At 52.3% G+C, this 23,304-nt stretch overlaps 1 protein-coding gene across 3 annotated transcripts in view; it reads left to right on the forward strand.

The window, feature by feature from the left end:
• The window catches only part of GABRQ (gamma-aminobutyric acid type A receptor subunit theta), a 98,697-nt gene that overhangs the window by 50,804 nt on the left and 24,589 nt on the right, over positions 1–23,304 (forward strand). For all 3 annotated transcript variants that reach the window (XM_006136299.5, XM_006136297.5, XM_075896690.2), the window contains one exon: positions 19,321–19,541. In XM_006136299.5, coding sequence (XP_006136361.1) covers positions 19,321–19,541 — 221 coding nt within the window. The remainder of the gene's footprint in view (positions 1–19,320; positions 19,542–23,304) is intronic.

Here is a 23,304-nt window from a genome sequence, read left to right on the forward strand (position 1 = left end):
GCAGAACCGTTCGCAGGGCAGTCTGGGATCGTCTGGTCATACCATGCCTCTGTGACGGCCCCACCTTTAATTGCTGGGCCGCGGGGTAGCTCTTGCTCCGATCCCTCCCCAGGCTTTTCGTTCCTTCTCAGCATTGTCAGTTGTATCAAAAGCTGCAGGAACACCACACAGTGCCTGTCGGGTTCCTTTATTTACCAAGCTTGCATGGGCTCTTTGCCAATGACTTTCAGCCAGCTCTGGAAATGTGATTCTTTGGCTGGTTCAGCGCATGTAGAGAGCGCTTGCTCACCACCACTGGGCTCTGCACATCAGCGTCTCTTCCCCCAGCCTGGCCTTGCATTCGGCTGCCCATAAATTCAAAGCATTGACATCTGCCTGTGGACTTTGCGGTCTTGTAGGAAGCTCCATTTTTGCATGTGCCCCGAGCTAAGCTAAGGGAATCAGGGTGAACCTCGTCTGGCTCTATCCAAAGTGCAATTGTTGGTCGGGCGTCTTACACCTCTCAGTGATACTTCCATAGCTGGAACTCCAATTGTTTGAGTGGCAGGAGGCTACCCCAGGATGTAGTCTGCACTCAGGTAATGCTCAGATAAAACTGGAAAGGCTCCATGGCCTGGAACAGAGATTCGCAGGGTGGTCTCTGAGAGCAAAATCTGGTCTGTGGTTACCCCTGAGAGAGACCATACCCACCATCCTACTTTCCAGACAATGCACAATGTTCCCTGGAATACAGGCAGCAGTGTAGAGTCCATGCTAGTTTGAAGAGGGTTGATTTTCAAACATTAGCAGATGCTACTGAGGATGCTGGCTTTGCACGCACAGGGTGTCCGAATAGATGCAGAACTGGTACTGTGCATGCACGATCATGCAACTGCTATTTCTGAGCACAAACCGGGTGCACACACCTTTGCTTGGGCTTGCCAATGGAAAACCAGGCTCTACATTTCTCAAACAGTGGCGCTTCCATCACCTCCCATGGGAGACTCTTCCACGGTCTAATGGATGTTACCGTTGGGAGCACGGCGTGATATTCATCCAATCTGTCTTTAATTTCATCCCATTATCCCCTCATACCCCAAGCCATCCTAAGTAGCCCCTCTATGCTCAGACCCATTGGATCCTAACACACTTACAGCTTCCCTTGGTAGCCACTTGGAAAATGACTCTGTGCCTGTCTAGTTCTTTCAGTCTTCCTGCCCACCCTGTACAATCCCTTCATGCCACGGATCGGTTTTGCTGGGCGTCCCTTGGACCCTCCTGTTTGTTAACATCCTTCTGCTGCCTTCCTGAATTGGTCCCTCTCCCCTCCTTGAAACCTCTCCTGGAAGCACAGGTGAGGGACATCGTCCGGACAGCCCCGTGAACATGGCTGTAGAAAGGCCAATGGTTCTGGTGTGCAGAACCGTGTGTGCAGCATTCCACCCAAGACCCCAAGCAAAGAAGTGGCGTCACTGCCCCCCATGTGTGGCGTGGTACCGTTACCTGTGCAGCCCCATGGGCGTTGTCCTTTTGCACGGCCACAGTGAGTTACAAGCCCTGTTTAATTTTCTGCCCAGGAGGAAAAAATAGCCTCTGATGTGTGTTATACCACTTGCCTACGACCCCAGGGGTACGTGAGCTGCCCAAGATCCCACAGGATACGACTACACTGCATGCTTATTTCGAAATAGCACGTCTACACTGCAGGGGAGTCCAAGGCAGGCTTCCCTAATGTGGACATGTTATCTCGATGTAAAGCCCCAGAGGAATTACTTAGAATGGCCCTGGTGAGGGGCTATTTCGAAATAGCCAAAGTGGCATGTCTACACACGCCTTATTTCAAAATAGCTATTTCCAAATAGGCGTTCTTCCTCGTACGAGGAGATGTACAGATTTCGGAATAAGCCGTCCGTTATTTCTAAATTCTTTCAATATAAGGGAATGGCTGGGTAGTGGCTCGCAATGTTTTTTTTCCGAAATAACGCTAGTTGTCTCAAAATAATGGTGCAGTGTAGACGCATCCACAGCGCTTTAGTGGTGGATGAGTTGGGAACAAGTTTCAAGGGGTAAACTTTACTAAGACACTTTAGGGAACGTCTACACTGCAGCCAACAGACTAGCCTGGGGATGGGGGGTGGCTCTCCGAACCCTCGCCCGATCTGGCACATCGACATGGCTAGTTTCAGTGCTGTCGCATGAGCCCAGTGCTGTAGACTTGAGGTTGGAGATGTGCTGCACGTAGACATACCTTGTGTGACTTAGAAGCTTCGGCCCAGATCCCCAAAGGAAGTTGGGTGTCTATCTTCCATTGAAATCAGTGGGCGATACGTAGGAGCCTTCACACCTCTGAGTACCCCCACATCCTAAATCACTTAGCCCTAATCTACTCTAGGGCTTTATTTTGAAATAATCTCCCTTAGGTTGAATTTATAAGCAGAGCATCCGAACTACCAAGCCCGTTCTTTCGAAATAACGGGCCGCTTTTTCCGAAATCTGTACTCCTGCTTTCCTTGAGGAATAACGCTAATTTTGAAATAGTTATTTCAAAATAGCTTTAGTGTCTCTATTTCAAAATAACGCCTCCCCCAGTGTCATTCAAACTAATTACTCCCCAGTGCATCCTGGGGCCCTATGTCCAGGGTACCGCATTCACATTAGCAGAGCCTGCTTCGGACTCATTTTGAGGCTTCCCGTAGTAAGGACACGCTATTTTCATTTTGTTATTTCGGGAATTAAGTCGATCTTAGTTGTTTTGAAATAGTTTCCTAGTGTGGACATGCCCTTAGATGCTGCTGAACGTTTTACTCCAGCTCTCGCGGGTTTGAGTTCAGTCCATTGGGTCACGCGTACAGAGAAAACTCCACAACATCTCCTCTGTGTTGCGACTGGATTTGTGTATTTAAGACCCTTGGAAAATTGTGTAGGGTATACATGACACCCTGCAGCAAACACGCACTAAGAACAGCCATTTAGAAAAGAGATTTCCCTCCTTAGCGTTTTGCTGGACACAGATGCCCAAGGATGGGCCAAGAAGAGGTAGCCTTGTTCACAAACCTTTTGCAGTAAGATCAGGCTATTTGCTTCTTTCTCGTGCTACTGCTGCTGTCTCATTTCAAGGAAGGGGCTGTGAGGCAGCATTCCTGGGTGAATGGCGCATCATGAGAGGCTGGTACATCATGTGGGTTTGCTCTTCCGATGGGGCCATGAAGGAAAACCCCAAAGTTCTCCTGTGTCCTGCTAGGATCCTGGGTTTTCTCCTCCCCTGCTACCGTAAGAGAGGCAGCGGCTGTGCTGGTCACACTTTAAGTGTCTCGTATTCCGATTTAATTGAGATTTAACAGGAGAGTTGTTGCATCTTAATTAAATCCAAAGTGATTATTAGCAACATATTTTTGGAGGTTTAACAGCTGTGCAATAGGAGACGTATCTGTTGCGTGTACACCAGGCCATCGGCAATGGCGAATTGGAAAAAAAACATTGAGGGGTTCTGGGGCAGCCATAAACCTGGAGAGGAAAACTCTGGAGAATAGGCTGGGGTGTACATCAGGGCACTAAGATTGCTCCTATCCTTGGACACAGGTGCCATAGACTGGGTCTGCAGCTGCATTTGATATGGGCTTGGTGGAGCTTAGTTGGCGGAACCTAAAATGTATGTGTGTGTGGGGGGGGGGATAAAATGGCTTAATCCAGGTTCCCCCCTGTGAGCATGGTAGGGTCGGTCTGTTAGGTGTGACGTGTTGGGTGAAGCCCCTTGACACGCCTAAGGTGCATTCAGAGCAAGCGTGGGAGGACTGCGGAGAGGGGGGAACCCTGATAAGGTGGGGGGACTCTCTCGCTGCCTGGCCTATCGGTCCGGCCTTGTGGCTCTGAATATGGAGGCAGTTCAGGGACGCGCTGCCCCAGCAGCGCTGGGCAGGGACAGTGCCTTCAGCCTGGCAGGCGGTGGGAGGAGTGACCCAGGACCATTCCACGCTGCAGCTCCGCACGCCTCTCTCTGCAGCCTGCCAGCGCTGCGGGGACTCTGCCTTGCATTGTTCCCCCAAGCGGGAGTGCTGATTCTGGGAAGGGTGCACCGTGGCTGGGGCCACCATCGCCTACAGGCGCGCAGCTCACCGGCTGTTCCTCTCCCTGTTCTCATCCCAGTGCTGGCTGCTGCTCCCCTCCCGCAGCAAATTTCCAGTTTGACTGGAGCCGGAGCTGCTCTGTGCTGCCCTCTGCTCCCCAAAGGCTGAGCCAGGAGGGAGCTGGGGTACTCAGTTCCATTAGGCGACCTCTTGGCGCGTGCCAGTCCCCTGGCTGCCGGGGCAATAGAGAGGAGATGGGGGAGATGGAGAATTTTCTAATCACGGCCCCGGTGTGGGACCTGGCTGATTTATCTGTCTCCAGCACTGGACACATGTGCAGCAATTACCAACCTGCAGATTAAAACAAACCTAGACTGACAACAAATCAATGAGGGAAGTTCTCCAGGAAAGCTACTCCCCCGGCGACATGAGAAACTCCAGCCCCTCGGAGCCAAGCTCTGCTGTGCAGAGAGGGCTGACGGTCTGGCCTGGAGGTTGCTCAATTCCCGTCCCCTTAGACCAAGGCTGGAAATGGGTCCCAGAACCCCAGGGCCCTGCACCGAGACAGTTCTGCCTCCGCGCCCCCTCCCTTCCCAGCCCAGGGCTCAAACTGAGAGAGACTGGAAGCTCATCTCAGCTTTGGGGACGAGCTGAGGGGGACGGACAGTCTCTACAGCAGCAGTGCCTGACCCAGGCAGGACTTAAAGGGAGCAGGCCATACACAGCCTACGCTGGTGCGAGCGAAGCACCAGTAAAAAGTCACGCCGCCGCCGCCTGCCCCAAATGAAGCTGAGGAGTAATTCTATAGGCCACAGGGAGCTGAGAAACCCCTTCACCCCATCTTTGCTAGGTCAGGGGCACCGGTGCTGTTCCTGGCTTTCAGAACAGAGGCGTGGGGCAAGAATGCTGCAGGCTTGGTGAGAAAAATACAAATGGAGCCAGGGTGCTGAAAAGCCCACTCTGATTACTGCCCTGTCTAACTCCTCCCAACTCTCAGGCATTTTTTCCAGACAACGGCGAGTCCAGGACCTCTTCTTCCTTGCCTCTGGAACAAACCCAGCAATCCACCAGGACAGTGAAACTAGATAAAACCTGCTGCCTTCATCGGCCTTTCCCTCTGCTCCCCTGTATCTCCTTGCAAGCATTGCATTCACTCGCTGCTGCTCACGTCAGCTGGCTGTGGACATAACCCATCTCTCCCCTCGAGATGCCCGACAGAGGCATGTCTCTCAGAAATGACAGGCACCGAAGCTGGGGTTTCGTGTGAAGCCAACACGCTCTTCTTTAGTCTCGTGTCCTGGCAGCTTCTCCAGCGAGGAGACGTTCCACTTCCCCCCCCCCTCATCCAAAGCAGCAGGTTCCTTGACGTGCTTTAGGACCACAGGTTCAGAGCAGCGCTCCCTTGGGCTTTGCTTATGTGGGATGGGATTTGTATTCGGTCACTTTCCCCTCCATAGCGAGGTGCTTTATCTAAGTCCAGAGAACCGGGTGGAAATGGAACAGCTGGCATGGCAGGTAAACTGTAAAATGGCCTTTGTCCTTCATGTTCTTAGCAGGGCGGTGGCAAGAGCGTGCTCTCTCTCTCTCTCTTTCTCCCTGCCAAAAAGTTATCACTCCCCGCAGCTTCCACGTGCTTTGTGAATTATCACATCTACGCGGGGCTAAGAATAACTGTCTCTACAGAGGGAACTCGAGGTAGCAAAGGTCCCTGAGTCATTTTAAGGAGACAGATGGGCTCAGCCGAGGCAGAAGAGAGCCACACAACCAGAAGTGCATCCTGAGTAGACACTTGATCCACAGAGTCGGCATGTGCTACTCACCCCCCCAGCGGCTGGTCCTCAGAAGATAGGTGCCTACTGCTGCTGCCTGCTAATACAGGTGCTCTTTAGCCCCGATCATTAAGGGTCATGCTGTAGTGCTGGACGTTAGCATTGGCAGGAACAAAGGAATTGGTCGACTATCAACTCAAGTAGTCCATCGTGTCCAATATCCCACTGTTCACAATGGTCAGTACTTTTTAATTCAGAGGAAGGTGCAAGGAACCCAACAGTAGGTGTTTCTGGAATAGCCTGCCCGGAAGGAATGTTTCCCCCTAAGCCCCGTAATGAGAGGTTGGGGGGTTTATATCCCTCCCAAAACTTTTATTTAGATTTTGAATATTTCCTAATCTAACTCCAGATGTTCCTTTTCTCCATGTAAGTGTCCAGTGCTTTTTAATCCTGATAAACTATTGGTCTCAATGTCTTGTGGCAGTGAGTTCCACAGGCTTATTGAACACTAAGCGACAAAGCATTGCCATTGATCTGGTCGGAATCAGCTCCCCAGTGTTGACCCTCTAGAAAGAGAAGACCAGGAACTGCAGCAGTAAGAATTAACTTGGATTTCCTATTTAAGCAAACTCACCCGATGTAACAGGTCTCCTCCCTTGGCACGTGATGTGTGTCGGGTGTGATGTGCAAGCGGGGAAGGAGCTGTTTGGGCTGTGTCAGACAGGAGGGCAAAGTGGGCAGCAAGAAGAAGTGGGAGAAGCGCACGCAGACCGGAGGGGCTCGCCTTGTTTGCTCACAGGGAGTAGAAATGCATGGGGTGGCCCTATGTGATAGGAATGCATCCCTGGCCATCCTAATCCGGTACAGGATAGCAACATGTCACGTCCGCCATGACAGCCGCACACACGAGGTTGCATCCTGTGCGCCTAAGGGCAGCGATTCGGTTGGAGTCCTGCCCAGCACAATGGAGGCCTGGTCCCAATCGTGACTTTGGGGCTCTAGCATAAATACACCGGATTATGGCTGAGCCAGTAGGTAACTGAGTCATGGGGGAATGTTGTGAGAGGTGGGGGGGCAATGGTGCTGAAGTGCAGGGGATTTTCTTAGGGGTCAAGGAGGATGCAGCCTGGGAGGGTAAATGAGTGTGTGTGTGTCTGTGGCAGAGGCCCAAAACTCTCCCCCACCCCCAGCCCTCTCCTTATGTTAGAGAGCTTTCGGACTGCTCCAAAGCTCACCAGACTCAATAGACTCCCAGGCCCAGCCCTTCAAAGATATGTAGGCACCCCAGAAGCAACGGGGCTACATCTAGACTGGCATGATTTTCCGGAAATGCTTTTAACGGAAAAGTTTTCCGTTAAAAGCATTTTTGGAAAAGAGCATCTAGATTGGCACGGACGCTTTTCCGCAAAAGGACTTTTTGCGGAAAAGCGTCCGTGCCAATCTAGACGCGCTTTTGTGCAAAAAAGCCCCGATCGCCATTTTTGCCATCGGGGCTTTTTTGCACAAAACAAATCTGAGCTGTCTACACTGGCCCTTTTGTGCAAAAGTTTTGCGCAAAAGGGACTTTTGCCTGAACGGGAGCAGCATAGTATTTCCGCAAGAAGCCCTGATTTCTTACAGTAGGATGTCAGTGCTTTTGCGGAAATTCAAGCGGCCAGTGTAGACAGCTGGCAAGTTTTTCCAGAAAAGCGGCTGATTTTCCGGAAAGACTTGCCAGTCTAGACACAGCCTGGGAGTTCTAACTCCCTCTGACGATGTGGGCCGCAGCGTGAGCTATGGATCGGGTCTGTAGCATGTCGGCCCTGAGCGACGTCTGCGGCTGGGTCGTGGTTTGGGGGAGGTTGTGGCAGGAGGGCGTTTCTGGGTGGCTGCTGCAGCAGGGTCGGGGCTGCACCACTGGTGTTTTAGCAGCTCCTGCGCCGGCTGCCATGGATTTTGAGCTCTGAGCGTTTGCTGAACTCCTCAGCCCTTCTCTCCCTCATGCACACAAACACACCCCACCTGCCCTCCCTATCCCAGGCTGCTCCCTCAGTGTGGACAGCCTGGTTCCCTACTGCCCACAGGACCCCCTGCCCTTTCCGGGACACAAGGCAGCTGCCTGCTCCACACCAGAGTTCAAGAGCCTTCTTCCCCTCACACCCCAACGCGCTCCCTGTGAGCAAGCAAAGGGCCCAGAACCCAGAGGAGGCAAGGCACCTGGCTCCGGGCCCTTGGTTGGGGATGGGGCCTGCGCTCCCGTAGCTGGCCACGGGGATCCCGGAGGGGAAGGTAGGCAAATCCTGGCAGCATGGGGAGTGGGACTTGCCTGTGAAGGCTCCCTGGACCAGTGAAAATGCTTGTCCATTGATACGCATGAGGCGGTGTTTTCTGATGGCACCGCCCCTCCTCACAGCCGCACCACACAACCTGGGCTGGGGATCTGACAGCTGGGGCTCTTGGAGGGATGCTCCCATTAAACCCGCAAGCAGCCAGTCTTGTGGACTCCCCCTAAGCACTAGGCTCCCTTGTGCGTTGCTGGGTCCAGGGACCTCTCACATCCCGCTCTGCTGCTCCCTGGGGTGCATCTTGGCCTGTTCCCTGGCCCACCCACCAGTCTGGGGGCCCTGAGTGAGTTGCAACATGCTCCGGGCCATGCATAGAGCCCTCAGTGCCCCACGTGTCCTCGGGCTCATCTGCGGGGCCTGGAACCGCCAGGGCTGTCCTGTGACTCTGTCCGGTCCTTTTGCTTCACGCTCTGTGGTGCATCCCGGGCTCCACATGTCCCAGTGCTACAGGTCACCCGACTGGGGGTGGTGAATTCCTGCCTGTTGGCTCACAACCCAGCGTAGCCTCGCTCTGGGGGAGCTACACCCAGCGTGACAGGGAAGAATTCTCCATGCGCCGCACATCCTGCGTGCTCATCCCTTGCCTCGTGCATGTGACGACCGCGAGCCGTGCGGCCTGGGTTCTCTTCCTTGACGGGCCAGCTCGGATAACCCCCCCACCAGCATGTACAGTGGCTGGGAGCGGAGCTGCCGATGGCGTTTGCGCAAGTGTGTGGCGCTAGGGTAGCAGGAGGGCTCTGATGGGGGAGGAAGCAAACACTGCACATCATCCAATGAACTTGCCCTCGGGAATTCAAATGAACACGGGCCCACAATTTTTTTCTGCTCTTCCCTGAGCTTTATCCAGCACGTCCCCTGGGCTGCTGGCGGTTCTAGGGGGCACCCTGCTATATCCCCTACCTGCCTAACCCCGTTCTCTCTGTCAATCTGCGGGACGAGGTTCCCCTCGGTGCAATCCTCACCGAATGCTCCGCCATCTCCCTGGATCGCGTCCTTAGGGCTCACCCGCTGTGAAAAGGGATCCCTGGGGAGCGGCACCAGACGCTGACCTAGTCGCTGGGGTCCCAGCGTAGTGCTCCTCAGCAGAGGGGGGCAGCTCCAGTGTGGCGTTCTTACCTTCCTTCCGGGTGCGCCTCGCACACAGTGAGGCGATGGGGAGGGGGGGGGAGAGGAGAAGGGGACTGGAGCTGGCAGCTCGGAATCAGCGGCTTAGCGAGGCAGACAGAATGGCAGCAACTTTGGGGAGCCCAAGGGAACGGTCGTGCTCGGAAACCCTTCCAGCAGGCTCAGGTGCTGTCTCAGCTCCGGCACAGGGTGAACCGGAGGCTCAGCACTGAGCAGGGCCTGTCACACAGCTGGGCTCCCGGGCCTGCCTCTCCCATAGAAGAAAAGGGACCTCTCCACTTGTCTCCCACGGCAGCCGGTCACTGCCAGGGGAAGGGACCCTGGCAGGGGCTTCGGAGAGGGGAAGTCTCCCCGCTAAGGAGCACCCAGGGCCAAAGCTTCTCCCATTCTCGCGATGGCCGTGCACGTGTCTTCCAGCTGCTCCAGCTCCAGCCAGGGGGAGCGATTCTGCCCTGCTGCCTCTTGCCCAGGGACTACGTCAGCTCCTCGTGGCGGGGGCGGGGGTGCTGTGCATGCCACGCACAGAGAGGGCCCAGCAAGTCTAGCTGTAGCTGCCAAGTGCCGCCGGAGCCAGGCTGCGGCCCATGGAACTGCGTGGCTTTGCAAGAGCAGTGTCCCACGGAGCTAAATGAGCCGGGTGCAGGGTTGCCCCCAGATCAGGGTAATCCCGTTTAGCAGCATCCAGCCACCAGCTGGCCTCTGTCACGCACATGCTGGGCTGTTCGCACTCACTTCTGGCCCCACAGAGGCCAATGGCAAAACCTCCATTGGCTTCGGTGGGACCCAGGTGGGGCCCCGATGGCAAAGCGTTGAGGGGCGAGGCAGAAAGGCAGGGGCAGCACACGCCCGCTGTCCCTGCGAAATCCCAGGATGTGGGCGTGCAGCCAAGTAGCTGTGCATGGCGGCTTGGCGCGAAGGGGTAGTCTGTGGACCCAGATACGCCGTCGGGCTCAGGGGTTGTGTCCCTCCTCGGGGCATCCCCCTCATAGTTCCACCCCCTCCCACTTCATTTTGGGGGCTGTGGGCAGGGAAGAGTCTGTGCCCCTCCTTAGTGCAGAGACCAGAATCCTGCCTGGCCCTGAGCAGCGCTCCCCTCCCATCGCACGCCCGTGGCAGACCACACGGGCTCTCCCGGCCCTGACAGAGTGAATGCTGCCGCCGGGGCTGCACAGAGAGACGAGCCAGCTCGTCTGTGCATTTTGTAAGGTGCAAGCTGTTTTGCCTGGGCACCGTTCCGCCAGTGCTACCCAATGGGGCAGCTGCAGCCGAGGAAGGGCACAGGCCGGTGAACCCCGGTGCCGCCTAACCTGCCTGCAAACAAGACAGCCCCTGTGCCCATCGCTGTGTCTGCAGTACCGCTCCCGCTGTGGCTAGCAGGGCCGGGGAGCTGCACTGCTGCAGAAAACCACTGGCAGCCTGAGCCAAGCAATTCTGTGCGTCCCCGGCACAGGCAGCAGGGCGACCGTAGGCCACGCTGGTCCACTAACGCTGACCAGGGGGGCAACTCGAGGGCTGCAAGGCCTGTTGAGCCCTGTCGGTGTCTCGCCTCTTTGCAGAGACTGCTGGGGTAGGACAGTAGATGTCTCTATTGCTGAGGAGTCCCAGTCCCTTGAACCGACTCACTGCATGGGGCGGAGCGTACGATCGCAGTTGGGTGGCTGGTCGGCTTGTGAAGATGTGCAGAGACTGGGCAGTTGGGAAGCTCCGGTGATAGCAAGGCTGGCAGTTACAGCCCCGAACGCCAGGAGCTTGACAGACGTCCCGGGAGGCCCCTGCTTAGCCCCTTGCGAGAATGCCAGGGCAGGGCGTCGGGCATCTGACTCAGAGCCTGGCGACTCCTGTGCATGTTGCATCCGGCCAGTTACTCCGCGCCATGAGGGCGTTATCCAGCAGAAGGGGAGACTTCTGCTGTCATCTCTTACGTCAGAACGGCCATGCTGGGTCAGACCAACGGCCCATCCAGCCCGATATCCTGTCTGCCGACAGTGGCCAATACCAGATGCCCCAGAGGGAGGGATCACAATAGGTAGACACCATCCCTACCCATCCTGGCGAATAGCCATTGTTGGACCTAACCTCCCTGAATCTATCTAGCTCTTTTTTGAACCCTGTTGAAGTTTTAGCCTTCACCGCATCCTCTGGCAAGGAGTTCCACAGGTTAACTGTGCACTGAGTGAAGAAAAACTTCCTTTTGTTTGTTTTAAACCTGTTGCCTATTAATTTCATTTGGTGACCCCTAGTTCTTATATTGTGGGAATAAGTAAAGAACTTTTCCTTATTCACTTTTTCCATACCAGGCATGATTTTATAGACCTCTATCATATCCCCCCCTAGTCTCCTCTTTTCTAAGCTGAAAAGTCCAAGTCTTTTTAATCTCTTGTCATATGAGACCCCTTCCAAACTCGTAATCATCTTCTAAGGGGTGTGTAGCCTGGTCCCTTGTTTAACAGCTCAATGGCTCTACATCTGTAGGGTCCTTCCCTCATGGCTTGGACACTCTGGGCTGATGCAGAGGCGAGAAGGTCCCTGCTGGCGGCTCCCAGAGAGCACGCTCCGTTCTCAGAGTCTTCCCGCCCTGTCCTTTACAACTGCAGCTCATTAATTCACCCCTGTCCCCGCTTCTGCCAAAGAGAACTCTGACCTCTGAGTGCTGGCCGCCTGCCTGGCTCTTTCACGCCCGTCCAGCAGGCATGCACCTCACTCCGCAGGGAGGACCGGTGGGCTGGGACAGGCTGGGAGGAACTGAGAAATGGAGCAAGAGAAGCATGGAGGAGCAGAGAAAAATCAAGAGGGAGAATGTGAAGTGGGAGCTGGCAGGCAGAGAGGGAGAGGAAGGAGTGAGAGGGAAAGCGATCCGGGGGTGGAGCCCATGAGAAGCACTAACGCTAGGGCTACGTCTAGACTGGCATGATTTTCCGCAAATGCTTTTAACGGAAAAGTTTTTCCGTTAAAAGCATTTGCGGAAAAGAGCGTCTAGATTGGCACGGACACTTTTCCGCAAAAGCACTTTTTGCAGAAAAGCGTCCGTGCCAATCTAGATACGGTTTTGCGCAAGAAAGCCCCGATCGCCATTTTCGCCATCGGGGCTTTTTTGCGCAAAACAGTTTTTCGCTGTCTACACTGGCCCTCTTGCGCAAAAACGTTTCCGGAAAAGGGCTTTTGCCTGAACAGGAACGTCAAAGCATTTGCACAAGAAGCATTGATTTCGGACAGTAGAACGTCAGTGCTTTTGCGCAAAATCAAGTGGCCAGTGTAGACAGCTGGCAAGTTTTTGCGCAAAAGTGGCTGCTTTTGCGGAAAAACTTGTCAGTCTAGACGCAGCCTAGGTGAACCGTAGGGCTGTGTAAACAATGGGGGGGAGGGGAGGTTTCTAGCACAGTAACATCTGGCTGAGTCGGCGGGAAAGGAAGCACACAGGAGCAGCCAGGGAACCCGGGGAAGAACTAGACCCAGAGGCAAATGAATATTTGCTCTTCCGCTCCCCAGAACATGCTCTGTAGCGCCCCAGTGCCACTGGCTAGATGGCTGGTTTATAAAACCAGAGGGTAAATTAGCTTGGGAATTCCCTGGTGTTAACACTTTGGCTACATCTAGACTGGCATGAATTTCCGGAAATGCTTTTAATGGAAAAGTTTTCCGTTAAAAGCATTTTCGGAAAAGAGAATGTAGATTGGCACGGACGCTTTTCCGCAAAAGCACTTTTTGCACAAAAGCATCCATGGCAAATCTAGATGCACTTTTGCGCAAAAAAGCCCCGATTGCCATTTTCACGATCGGGGCTTTTTTGCGCAAAACAAATCTCAGCTGTCTACACTGGCCCAAAAGTTTTGCGCAAAAGGGACTTTTGCCTGAACAGGAGCAGCATAGTATTTCCGCAAAAAGCCCTGATTTCTTACAGTAGGAAGTCAGTGCTTTTGCGGAAATTCAAGCAGCCAGTGTAGACAGCTGGCAAGTTTTTCCGGAAAAGCGGCTGATTTTCCGGAAAAACTGACCAGTCTAGACACAGCCAACAGGTTTTAACCCCCAGATCCTTTCATTCCAGCTGGGATCAGAGCACAAAAGCCATTCTCTGTGTGTGGGCCGTGCTGACCACTTGCCCGGTGCTGTCCATACAGCCAGGGAGCAGCCCTTTGGAGAGGGGAAACTGTTCTTGGGGAGCAATCAGTGTTGCAGGGGAGACATATTGCTCCTTGGAGGGCCTGGCATTAGACTGAGTGAGGGAAGCTTCCCCGCCCTCCTAGCCAGTGCACACAGATGTTTGGGTTTATTAGACCCACCTGGGGAGAATCAGGAGTCTGATTTGTGTGTTGGCTGCTGACTTAAGAGGGGGCTCCAAGGCTCATCAGGAGAAAGCTGCTGAAAAAGCAAGAGCAAGGGTGGGTGTATGGTGTCTAGAAGGAAGGCTGTCACCCCCTGGGTCTGAGGGTGAGCAGGCTGGGGAGGTCCAGTTTGGGAAACCTCAGGGCAGCGTCTGTAGGCTGTGGAGGCCCAGGCTGAAAGCAGAGCTCCCAGCCCCAAGATGGCTGCTGCTCAGCCCTTGAATCTGAGGGGGAGACTCTACAGACCAGGACTGTTACTGCACAGGCCTGAGAAGATGGACTGGATCAAAAAGGGGAGGCAGTTAATCTCCCTGAACACATGAGCATTGAGAAAAGGGGAATATTCATCTCAAAGATGGGGTGTAAATGGATTATGTTTGGAAGTCAGAGGGAAACTGAGGCTGGCTGCCTGCAAGGCTGTCCCAGGCCCCAAGGGGGTGTGGGACATCACCTGTCTTGAGTTCTCCATTATCTCGCACCCCGTGGAGCTCAATGCACCTCGTCAGCTTGCCTGTGCTCAGGAGGCCTGCAGCAGCAAGGGCAGAGGGGAGTTTTGTTTGAGGGCTGAGGTGCTGAGGAAAACCAGGGTCAGGAGTGAGCTGTATCGGCAGGGCTAGGTGGGGGTGTGATGACGTGTTGGGGTTCCCCTGCCTCCTGCACCCCTGAAATGGCACGAACAGACTCCACCAGCCAGTAGAATAGAGGGAGTTTATTGCTTCTCCAGGATACAGCACAGTACAGATGTAATCTGGTTACAGGAACTGCGGCTAAGAGGCCTCAGTGTCCCCCCTTTGAGATAGGGGGTGGCTGGGGCCTACAATCCCAGCCCACTCCCCAGCTCCTTCCCTAAGCTGTCTCCTCCATGCTCCCAGACAGAAACTAACTCTCCTCCAGCCTTGCCCCCCAGCCAGGGTGGCTGGCATTCCACCTTCCTTTGATTCTCTCCTTGGGGGGTAGCTGGTCAGACAGGTTTGGAGCCCCCTTTGCATAATGACTCATCCCCTGTCCTGCTGGGTCGTGCTACAGACAGCAGAGGTCGCCCACAGCCCTAGCAAGTTACCCCCACTACGTCACAGGGGGTTCTGGCCTGGCACAGCTCAAGGTCCTGCTGAGGTGCCCAGGCGTGCCTGGGGAGGAATAGCAGACCGCCTGCATCAATAAAAATTGGCACTTTGCTGCTTTGCTCGGCTCTTTCACTCTCTTGGGGGAAGGCCGGGCCAGGCTGCTGGGTATGGGGGAGGGGAGTGGCACTGGAAGCCCAGGCAGTGTCCTCTGAAGATAATGCTGAGCTCCCTGAGAGAGGAATTCAGAAATCCCTAAGAAGCCTGCTCATTAACCAAACTCCCGGCTGTGTCTAGACTGACCAGTTTTTCTGGAAAATCAGCTGCTTTTCCGGGAAAAACTTGCCAGCTGTCTACACTGGCCGCTTGAATTTCCACAAAAGCACTGACTTCCTACTGTAAGAAATCAGGGCTTTTTGTGGAAATACTGTGCTGCTCCCGTTCGGGCAAAAGTCCCTTCTGCGCAAAAGGGCCAGTGCAGACAGCTGAGATTTGTTTTGCACAAAAGCGCGTCTAGATTGGTTATGGACGCTTTTCCACAAAAAGTGCTTTTGCGGAAAAGTGTCCGTGCCGATCTAGATGCTCTTCTCTGAAAATGCTTTTAACGGAAAACTTTTCCGTTAAAAGCATTTCTGGAAATTCATGCCAGTCTAGACGTAGCCCCGGTGTATTCGGGGTGAGCGGAGAAGGAGATCTCTGTGGGTGGAGTTTGGTTAATACACAGGACTAAGGGTTCTCTGTGGCCTAGGCCCACACTTAGGCCTATATTTCCTGTAGTGGGGGGTACCTCAGCACTGGGGTGCCCCAGTGTTTAGAGGTGCTGAGCATCCCCAGCTGGACACAGCAGGAGAAGACAGGCTGGCAGAACGCCACCAGGCCCTACCCAGCTTCCACCCCTTCAGCTAACAAACAGCTCCACACAGCAGACACCCCGACAGGAGTAGCTGGGCCTCCCTACGCCCTTTGGGGGGGAGCTTGCACTGTGCGAAGCTGCAGGAGTCTGCCTGCCCCCTTGTGCAAATCCAGAGGGCAGGGTCCCGCCGGTGCCGTCTCTTCACTAATTTAGAGATTGCCTACAGTGACTTCTTATCTACACCATGGGTTTAGCCATTGATTTCCCCAGCAGTAATTCGTGGTGAAACTTCAGTTCAACCTACAGCACCCACAGAGGTTTCAGGAGAAAGAGCCTCGCCTCACAAGCCCCTCTTGTACCCTGACGAGGACAGCTGAACTGCAGGGCACAAAAAATCCTGCCTTGATTGTGAGGTAGAAGGAGCCAAACGCTGCCCCCTCCAGCCCTCTCACGATGAAGAGAGGAGATTGTGCGCACACACACACACACACACACACACACACACACACACAGCCTTCTCATGATGAAGAGAGGAGATTGTGCATACACACACACACACATCACAACCCTCATTCCAGGCGGCTGTGAAGCTGAGGCAGGCGAGTGGGGAACGGCAGGCAGCCGCTCGGTGTAGGCATTGTGTCGTTACTATGCCTACCATCTAGGCCTGTTCCCATAAGGTGACAGAGTCATGGTGGAAGGGGCTGAGGGCTTTGGCAGCAATTATTTGCACTGCAGTCAAGCCCCTCCTCCTCCCCCTTCCCACACACCAATTTGCCTCGTCTTGATGTTTTTTCATGGAAATTCCAACTCCATTCACTTGGCTGAGGTTTGGCCTATTTTCAGGCACCCCGGGAGGCCTTGTCACACGTGCGGAATCATTTCACTATTTGGGGTTTTTAGTTGGATTTAGTGCCGGACCGGCAACCCTAGAGCCACGTCCTTGCTAACCCCCAGAACAAAAGGCCCCATGGGCAGCAGCAGCCCGAGATGCTCCCTGCCATCGTGCCCCAGCCCTGACATAGACAGGTCAGCTCCATGGGGACCAAGGTCTCTGCCGTCCTGCCTCATAACGTTGTCAGCCTCTCTGCTAAGCCACAAGGCTCTTAATATTCCTTTCTGATTGGGAATTTCAAGACACGCTTCCTTGTCTACTTAGAACATCCGGGCGGCCCCAGATCACTTCATCCAGTGAACCCAGGGCTCGTGGCTTTCAGTCAGTGCTGGGCTGGGCTGACTTTCAACCCGCAGAGGTGAAAGTTGCCAGCTTCCCTTAACAAGGCTTCTGCTTTTTATTGATAGTAGCTCCCACTGCCTGCTTCATCAAATATGCTTGAGCCAGCCAGAAATCCCTTCCTGCCACATGCCCTCACAGTCTGACGCCAGGGACACACTTTCTCTCTACTTCTTATATAGCCATATATATGATGCCCTCTCTTTTGGTGCCTCAAAGGCGTTGCTGCATAAGAGAGTGAGAATTATGATCCAGGGGCAGGGAGCAGAGGTGACCCAGGCCTGTGGGAAGGAGGGGGAGGGAGAAAAGGAGGGGGTAGTGTGAGGACACCTGACTTCAGCAATTGAACACAATATTCCAGCTGAAGCCTTAAGAATGCTGAGTGGACCAGGACCGTCACCTCCCCTGCCTTACACACAGCACGCCTCTTAATATACCCCAGACTGATGTTAGCTATTTTCTCGACTGCCATCGCATTGTTGACTCATTCAGTGTATGATCTAATGTACCCCACAGATCCTTTTCAGCTATACAACCACCTCGCCGGTAGATCCTCACTTTGTAGCCATGCATTTGATTTTTTTTTCCTTCTTAAGGGAAGTACTTTGCCCTTGTCTGTATTGACTTTCATCTTGGTGGTGTCTAATGTATCAAGATAGTGTTGGATTCTAATCCTGTCCTCCAAAGTGCTTGCAACTTTCCCAGCTTAATGTCATCTGCAAACTTTACGAGCACACTCTCCACTCCACTGTCCAAGTCATTAATTAATGAAAATATTAAAGAATGCCAGCCCCAGAAACGGCCCCATTCGATACTCCTGGTCTGACAGCGAACCATTGACTACTAATGGATCATGGTGTTTCAACAAGAAGTGCACTACCATGTAATCATTTCATCTGGACCATATTTGCCTAGTTTGCTGATAAAACTGTCATGCGGGACTGTGTGAAAAGCCTTACTAATATCAAGTTACATCACATCTACTGCTTTTCTCCTATTCACTAGGCCAGTGGCCCTGTTAAAGAAGGAAATTAGGTTGGATTGGCATTATTTGTTCTTGACAAATCCATGCTAGCTATTTCTTATAGCTCTCTTGTCCTCTATAGATTGACTGTTTAAGTATTTGTCCCAATATCTTTCCAAGTATTGAAGTTAGGTAGACTGGTCTATAATTCCCTGGTTTCCCTTTTAAAGATGGGTCTATGTTTGCCCTTCTCCAGTCATGTGGAACCTCACCAACCCTCCATGAGTTCGCTGATGGTTCCGAGATTGTTTCAGCGAGTCCCTTCAGTACCGTAGGGTGACTTTCATCAGGCCCTGCCGATTTGAATGCATCTAACTTATGCAAATATGCTTAAACCTGTTCTGTTTTGGCTTGCCTTCCTCCCCCCTTGCTGTTACTATCAGTTATGTTGATTATCTGGTCACTATTGACCTTTTCAATGAAGGCTGAATCAAAGCCGATATTAAACACTTCAGCCTTCTTGGTGTTTTCAATTATTCTGTCTCCTTTCCCACTAAGCAGAGGGCCTACACTTTCCTTCATCTTTCTCTTGCTCCTAATACATCAAAAGAATCTCTTCTAATTGCCTTTTGTATCCATTGCTAGGTATAACTCACGTTGGTATAACTTAGCCTTTCTGGTTTTGTCCCTACCTGCTTCGTTCTCCTCCATACCAATTCTTCCATGTTTCTACTTTTTGTAGGATTCCTTGGATTTTCAGGTGGTTAAAGAGCTCCTGAGGGAGCCATATCGGCCTCTCAGTATTCTTCTGATCTTTCCTTCACACTGGAAGGGTATGCAGTTGCTTTTAATCATGTGTTTGAGAAACTGCCAACTTTTCTGATCTCCTTTCTACCATAGATCAGTGATTCCCAACCAGGAGTCTGGGGGCCACTAGCAGGTTTCAGGGGGGCTGACAACTAAGGCCAGCCTTAGACATGCTGAGGCCAGGGCAGAAAGCCAAATTCCACTTCATGGGGATGATGCTAAAGCCTAAGAAATGTAGCTTCGGGTGTGGGGGGCCCTCTGGTGTGGGGGCTGGGGGCATTGCTCTGTTAGCTACTCCCTGATGCAGGCCTTGGCTTTTCTATGCAGGAAAACAATTGTTGAGATGCAGGTGGGGCAGGGAGTTTTTATAACATGCGGGGGGGGACCTCAGAAAGAAAAAGGTTGAGAACCCCCACCATAGGCTTTCTTCCCATGGCACTTTACTGACCAGCTCTGCCCATCAGAAATGTTTTGCCAGACTTTGTACATGTTCTGTTGTGTCTCCAATTTCAGCCCGACGTAGCCATGCTCTGACTCTGGTGTTAAAGAGCAGGAGAGCGGTGGATGAACTGCAATAATACAATACGCAAAGGAGAGAGCTTGAATCAGTGACAAGGCCAGCCCGTTCCTCCCCTTAGAAATCTCGCTCCATGTAGCTTCAGTCTTCCAAAAGCAGGCACCGTTCCCAACATGCATCATGAAGTCCCGTGGGTGCAAAAGCTTTGGAGACATGTCCGATGTCTCGGTGGCCGCCGGAGTGAGAGGAGGGTCCAGGGTGTTTCCCACAGGAGAGGCTGACGGTTGTGTGTTTTCTCTCCCAGGACTACACCATCACCATGTATTTCCAGCAGAGCTGGCGGGACAAACGCCTCGCGTACAGTGACCTTCCTCTGAACCTGACTCTGGACAACCGAGTGGCTGACCAGTTGTGGCTTCCTGACACCTACTTCCTGAATGACAAGAAGTCCTTCCTGCATGGGGTGACAGTGAAGAACCGTATGATCCGGCTGCACCCAGATGGAACGGTGCTGTATGGGTTGAGGTAAGCGCGGGAGGAGTTTTCGTTAGTTGTACGGTCGTGAACAGCCTTGCCATCCCCTTGCATAAATATCTGGCCACACACAGAGCAGCTCTCAAAATCCGTCTTTGAAGGAAGCACAATGTGGCCAAGAAAGAGTTGTTCTAAAGACTTTTAAGTGAGCTAATATCACATTCCACCCCAGAGGCGGTTGCATTTCAGTAATGGGTAAAGTGATCCCTATACTGTGCTAGACCGGTATTAGGGGTAGAGAAATAATTGAGGTCGCATACTGTTTCAGGTTGCTGGAGTTCAAGTTGCATAATGTTCCCATTTGAAATACCGCTTTCAAAAGATCCCAGTGTGGCCTAGGTGACAGAGCACTGGTCTGGGACTCAGGAGACCAGGTTCCTACTCCCAGCTCTGCCGTTGGCAACCTTGGTGCAAGTCACTTCTCCTCTCAGTGCCTCGATTTCCCCATCTGTCAAATGGACATATGATACACATCTCCTCCGTATAGTGGTTTGAACTCTACCGACAAAAGGCACAATATAACCGCTCAGTGTTTTAATGATGATAACATGTTACAGGTTGGACGACTGGAGATGAAATTTTCCAGGTCTGCTCTCAGCCCAAGGGTGAATTTTAATTGAAAGTTTGAGACAAATCAGATTAGCTGTTTCTTAATATGAGACTGCATAAATTTATACTTTTCCCAGTATAAAATAAATAATTTCTTGCTGCTTTTTTTTTCTGGCTGGCACTGGTGCCAGGATGATTGAGTATAGAAAGTTTGATAGTTAGCAGGGAAATTGTGCACGGAGGAGAAATGGCTTTGGGTGTCCAAAGAGAATTAGTTTTCATTTAGCTGATTATGAGTTTCTGAAAATGTACTTTGTGCATGAACAGAGCAACTGTTGAGGATTTCTGTAAGGCTGTGGACATTATTTTGAAATAACTACATTCAACTTAATAACTCCCAATTTTACAAAATCGAAATAGCATCTCCACACTACAGGGAAGCCTCGACATGAGTCCAAGGCAGGCTCCGTGAATGCAGACGTGCTTCCTCAGACTTATAGCCCCAGGAAGCTCTGGGGAGTAATTAGTGCGAATGACTCTGGGGAGTCGTTATTTCGAAATAGCTGCACCGGAGCATCCATACTTCGGCTATTTTGAAATAACCATTTCAAAATTAGCATTCTTCCCTGAAAAAAGCGGGAGTACAGATTTCGGGAAAAGCGGGCCGTTATTTCCCGAAATTATGGGCTTGGTCATGTAGATGACCTGCTTATAAATTCAACCTAAGTGGAGTTATTTCAAAATAATTCCCTAGTGTAAACCAGGGCTAACTGTGTGTGTCCGCGCATGTGTTAGGAGAAGCACAACAGATAGACCCACTGAGTGGAGATGGGGGTGAGGAAATGGGAGTTAACACCTACAGCCCAGGCCAAAAGTGCATTCTGAGATGCCATAGCTGAAATCTGGGACACAATTTCCCTGCTTCTCCACTTGTTGCCTCAGAGTTGTTCTTCTCCGGGGCGTCTTTTGCCCAAGTTTTCACAAGGCTCTTAGACCTGCCTCCAACCATCGCAAGTAAAGGAGAGAGCCACCTTGGGCTTACTTGCCATGCCAGAAAACGGGAAGGAGACATCTCCATTTGGAACAGACTGTATTGGTCTTTCCCATACACAGCACCAGCCTCCGTGATGCTGCATGGTTTGGAGGAGTTTCCACCCCATACACTAGTAGGGAACAATTCCTTCCTACTTCCTACAGCTGAAAAGAGTCAGATCCGCCCTGGGCAGGCCACCTCCAGGGGGAGGCAACGGTCCTGGTGTCCGGGCTAAGGAGGACAACGATGGGTGAGGCTTTTGCCTCTGTTAACGAGAGGCTCCTGTGAAGGTCTGTGTTTAAATGAAACACTGGCCTTTGGGTGGCCTGGAGACGTCTCCCGTGATTGGACAGATCACAATGCAACCCACCACAAAACTCATGAGAGGTTCTGTAAGGGGAATGCCGAGAGGCAGAATCAAACCTGGGACCACTGGAGCTTAACGCATCGGCCTCTACGGTATGAGCGAAAAGCCAGCTGGCTTGTAGCTATGGGTGTGGAAGAGATTCATTATTATCTCTATACGTCATCTCAGTGCCACTCGATGGGCTAGTGCACCACACCTAGAAGGTATGTGGGTTACACAATTCCTATTGCATTCGGTGGGCGTTCCCACTGTTCCTCCCAGGCCACAGAGAGGCACCTTGTAATGTGATGAAACCGCGGTATTCCGAGGGACACTTTAAGAAGTCCAGCCATCACCTGCATGGAGGTTTGAGGCAACATTTTCTTAGGGGCCTTTGATTTGCACCTGCATTACTGCTGACACCAATAACTGCGAGGTGCAATTTTGCAGTCCTCAAATCATTTCTAGCATATTCAGTAGCATGGAGACACCTGACTGGCAGGTGCAATTGGGTAGCTAAACCATGAAGTGCTGTAAAATATGCTCCTAGTTATTAACATCCACAAAACTGCACCCTCGGTTATTTGCATCTGCAAAAACATGGGAGCAAAATCTGAGGGCTCTTCTGAACTTCAGGTCCTTTTGGTGTATTTTGATCTGTTGGGTTCTGTAACATCCGGGGGTTTCTCTGAAGAGCCAGTCTTCCATACAGAGCTTCCAGAGTGGAGAAATTCAATACACAGTGCTAACCAAGGAGATTTTGATTTCTATCTTGTGGTTTTCATAGTCTTCTTCCTGGCCCTTTTTGCTAGGTGCCCATAATTGTGTTTGTTTATTCGCATGTCTCCTTCTTTCCAGTCCCATTCTCGCCTTCCCATTGATCTTACGGTGGAGTTACTCCCTCCTGCTGTGGCCTCTCCCTCATTTTATTTGCAACAGACTGTGGTGTCAGAAATACAGGGGCCTGTTTTCGTGGCCGACTCTCACCGCCGGGGCTGGGACACAACTGAGATACAAGTACCTCAAAAAACAGAATTGGGAATTAAGAATGCTATAAACGAAGGGATTTAAGCCCACACTTCAGGTCCAGAAGCTCAACACCTTGCAGGATAGAGCCCCCAGGGTCTGTTTAAGGTCCACTGAAGTCACTGGAAACTGTGCTGTTAATGTCAATGGGGATCCACATAAGTTGTTTCCATGGGCAAATGAGGCCTCTTCCCCTTTGCTCTATTGTGACAGTCCCTCTGTTGTGGAGAAGCAGCCATGCTTGGTTTTGATAGAATTAGCGGATAGGTGGAGGAAGAGAATGCAGATGTCATATAGCTTCATCTCGGGCAACCGTGCGATATACAACATCTCACACCACAACTAATTTGTATCGGCTTGGACTGAGAGCTAGTTGGAAGACCAGAATGAAATGGGACCCAAAAGGGCAATGTATCGAGTCAGCAAAGGTGCTCTGTGGGTGTGCCATGTCATGTGATTGGCGCTGGGACTGGTCTCGTTTAACACCTGCATCCGTTTCCTAGGAGACGACTTACAAAGCAGTGTAATGAAGTGCCCAGATGATCCTACACTGGGAGGAGTTGCAAACAGCAGTGAAGGGGGAGATATCCTGGGAAGCCACGAACCCCGGAGGAGTCATACAGGGGAGCAGAAAATAACCAGACCTGATTCAGTCTCGAGGAATATGTGCAAATATGTAGGAAGGGCAGCCCCAGACTCTGGGCGGGGCATCTGGGAGGCCATAACGTGAGAAGGGAGACTGCAGTGACATCTGGAATGCCCCTGGTTCCATGGAAAAGGGCAAAGCACAAATAACTTGG

Source organism: Pelodiscus sinensis, chromosome 13 (assembly GCF_052426305.1).
Source record: "Pelodiscus sinensis isolate ZL-2025 chromosome 13, ASM5242630v1, whole genome shotgun sequence".
NCBI lineage: Eukaryota > Metazoa > Chordata > Testudines > Trionychidae > Pelodiscus > Pelodiscus sinensis.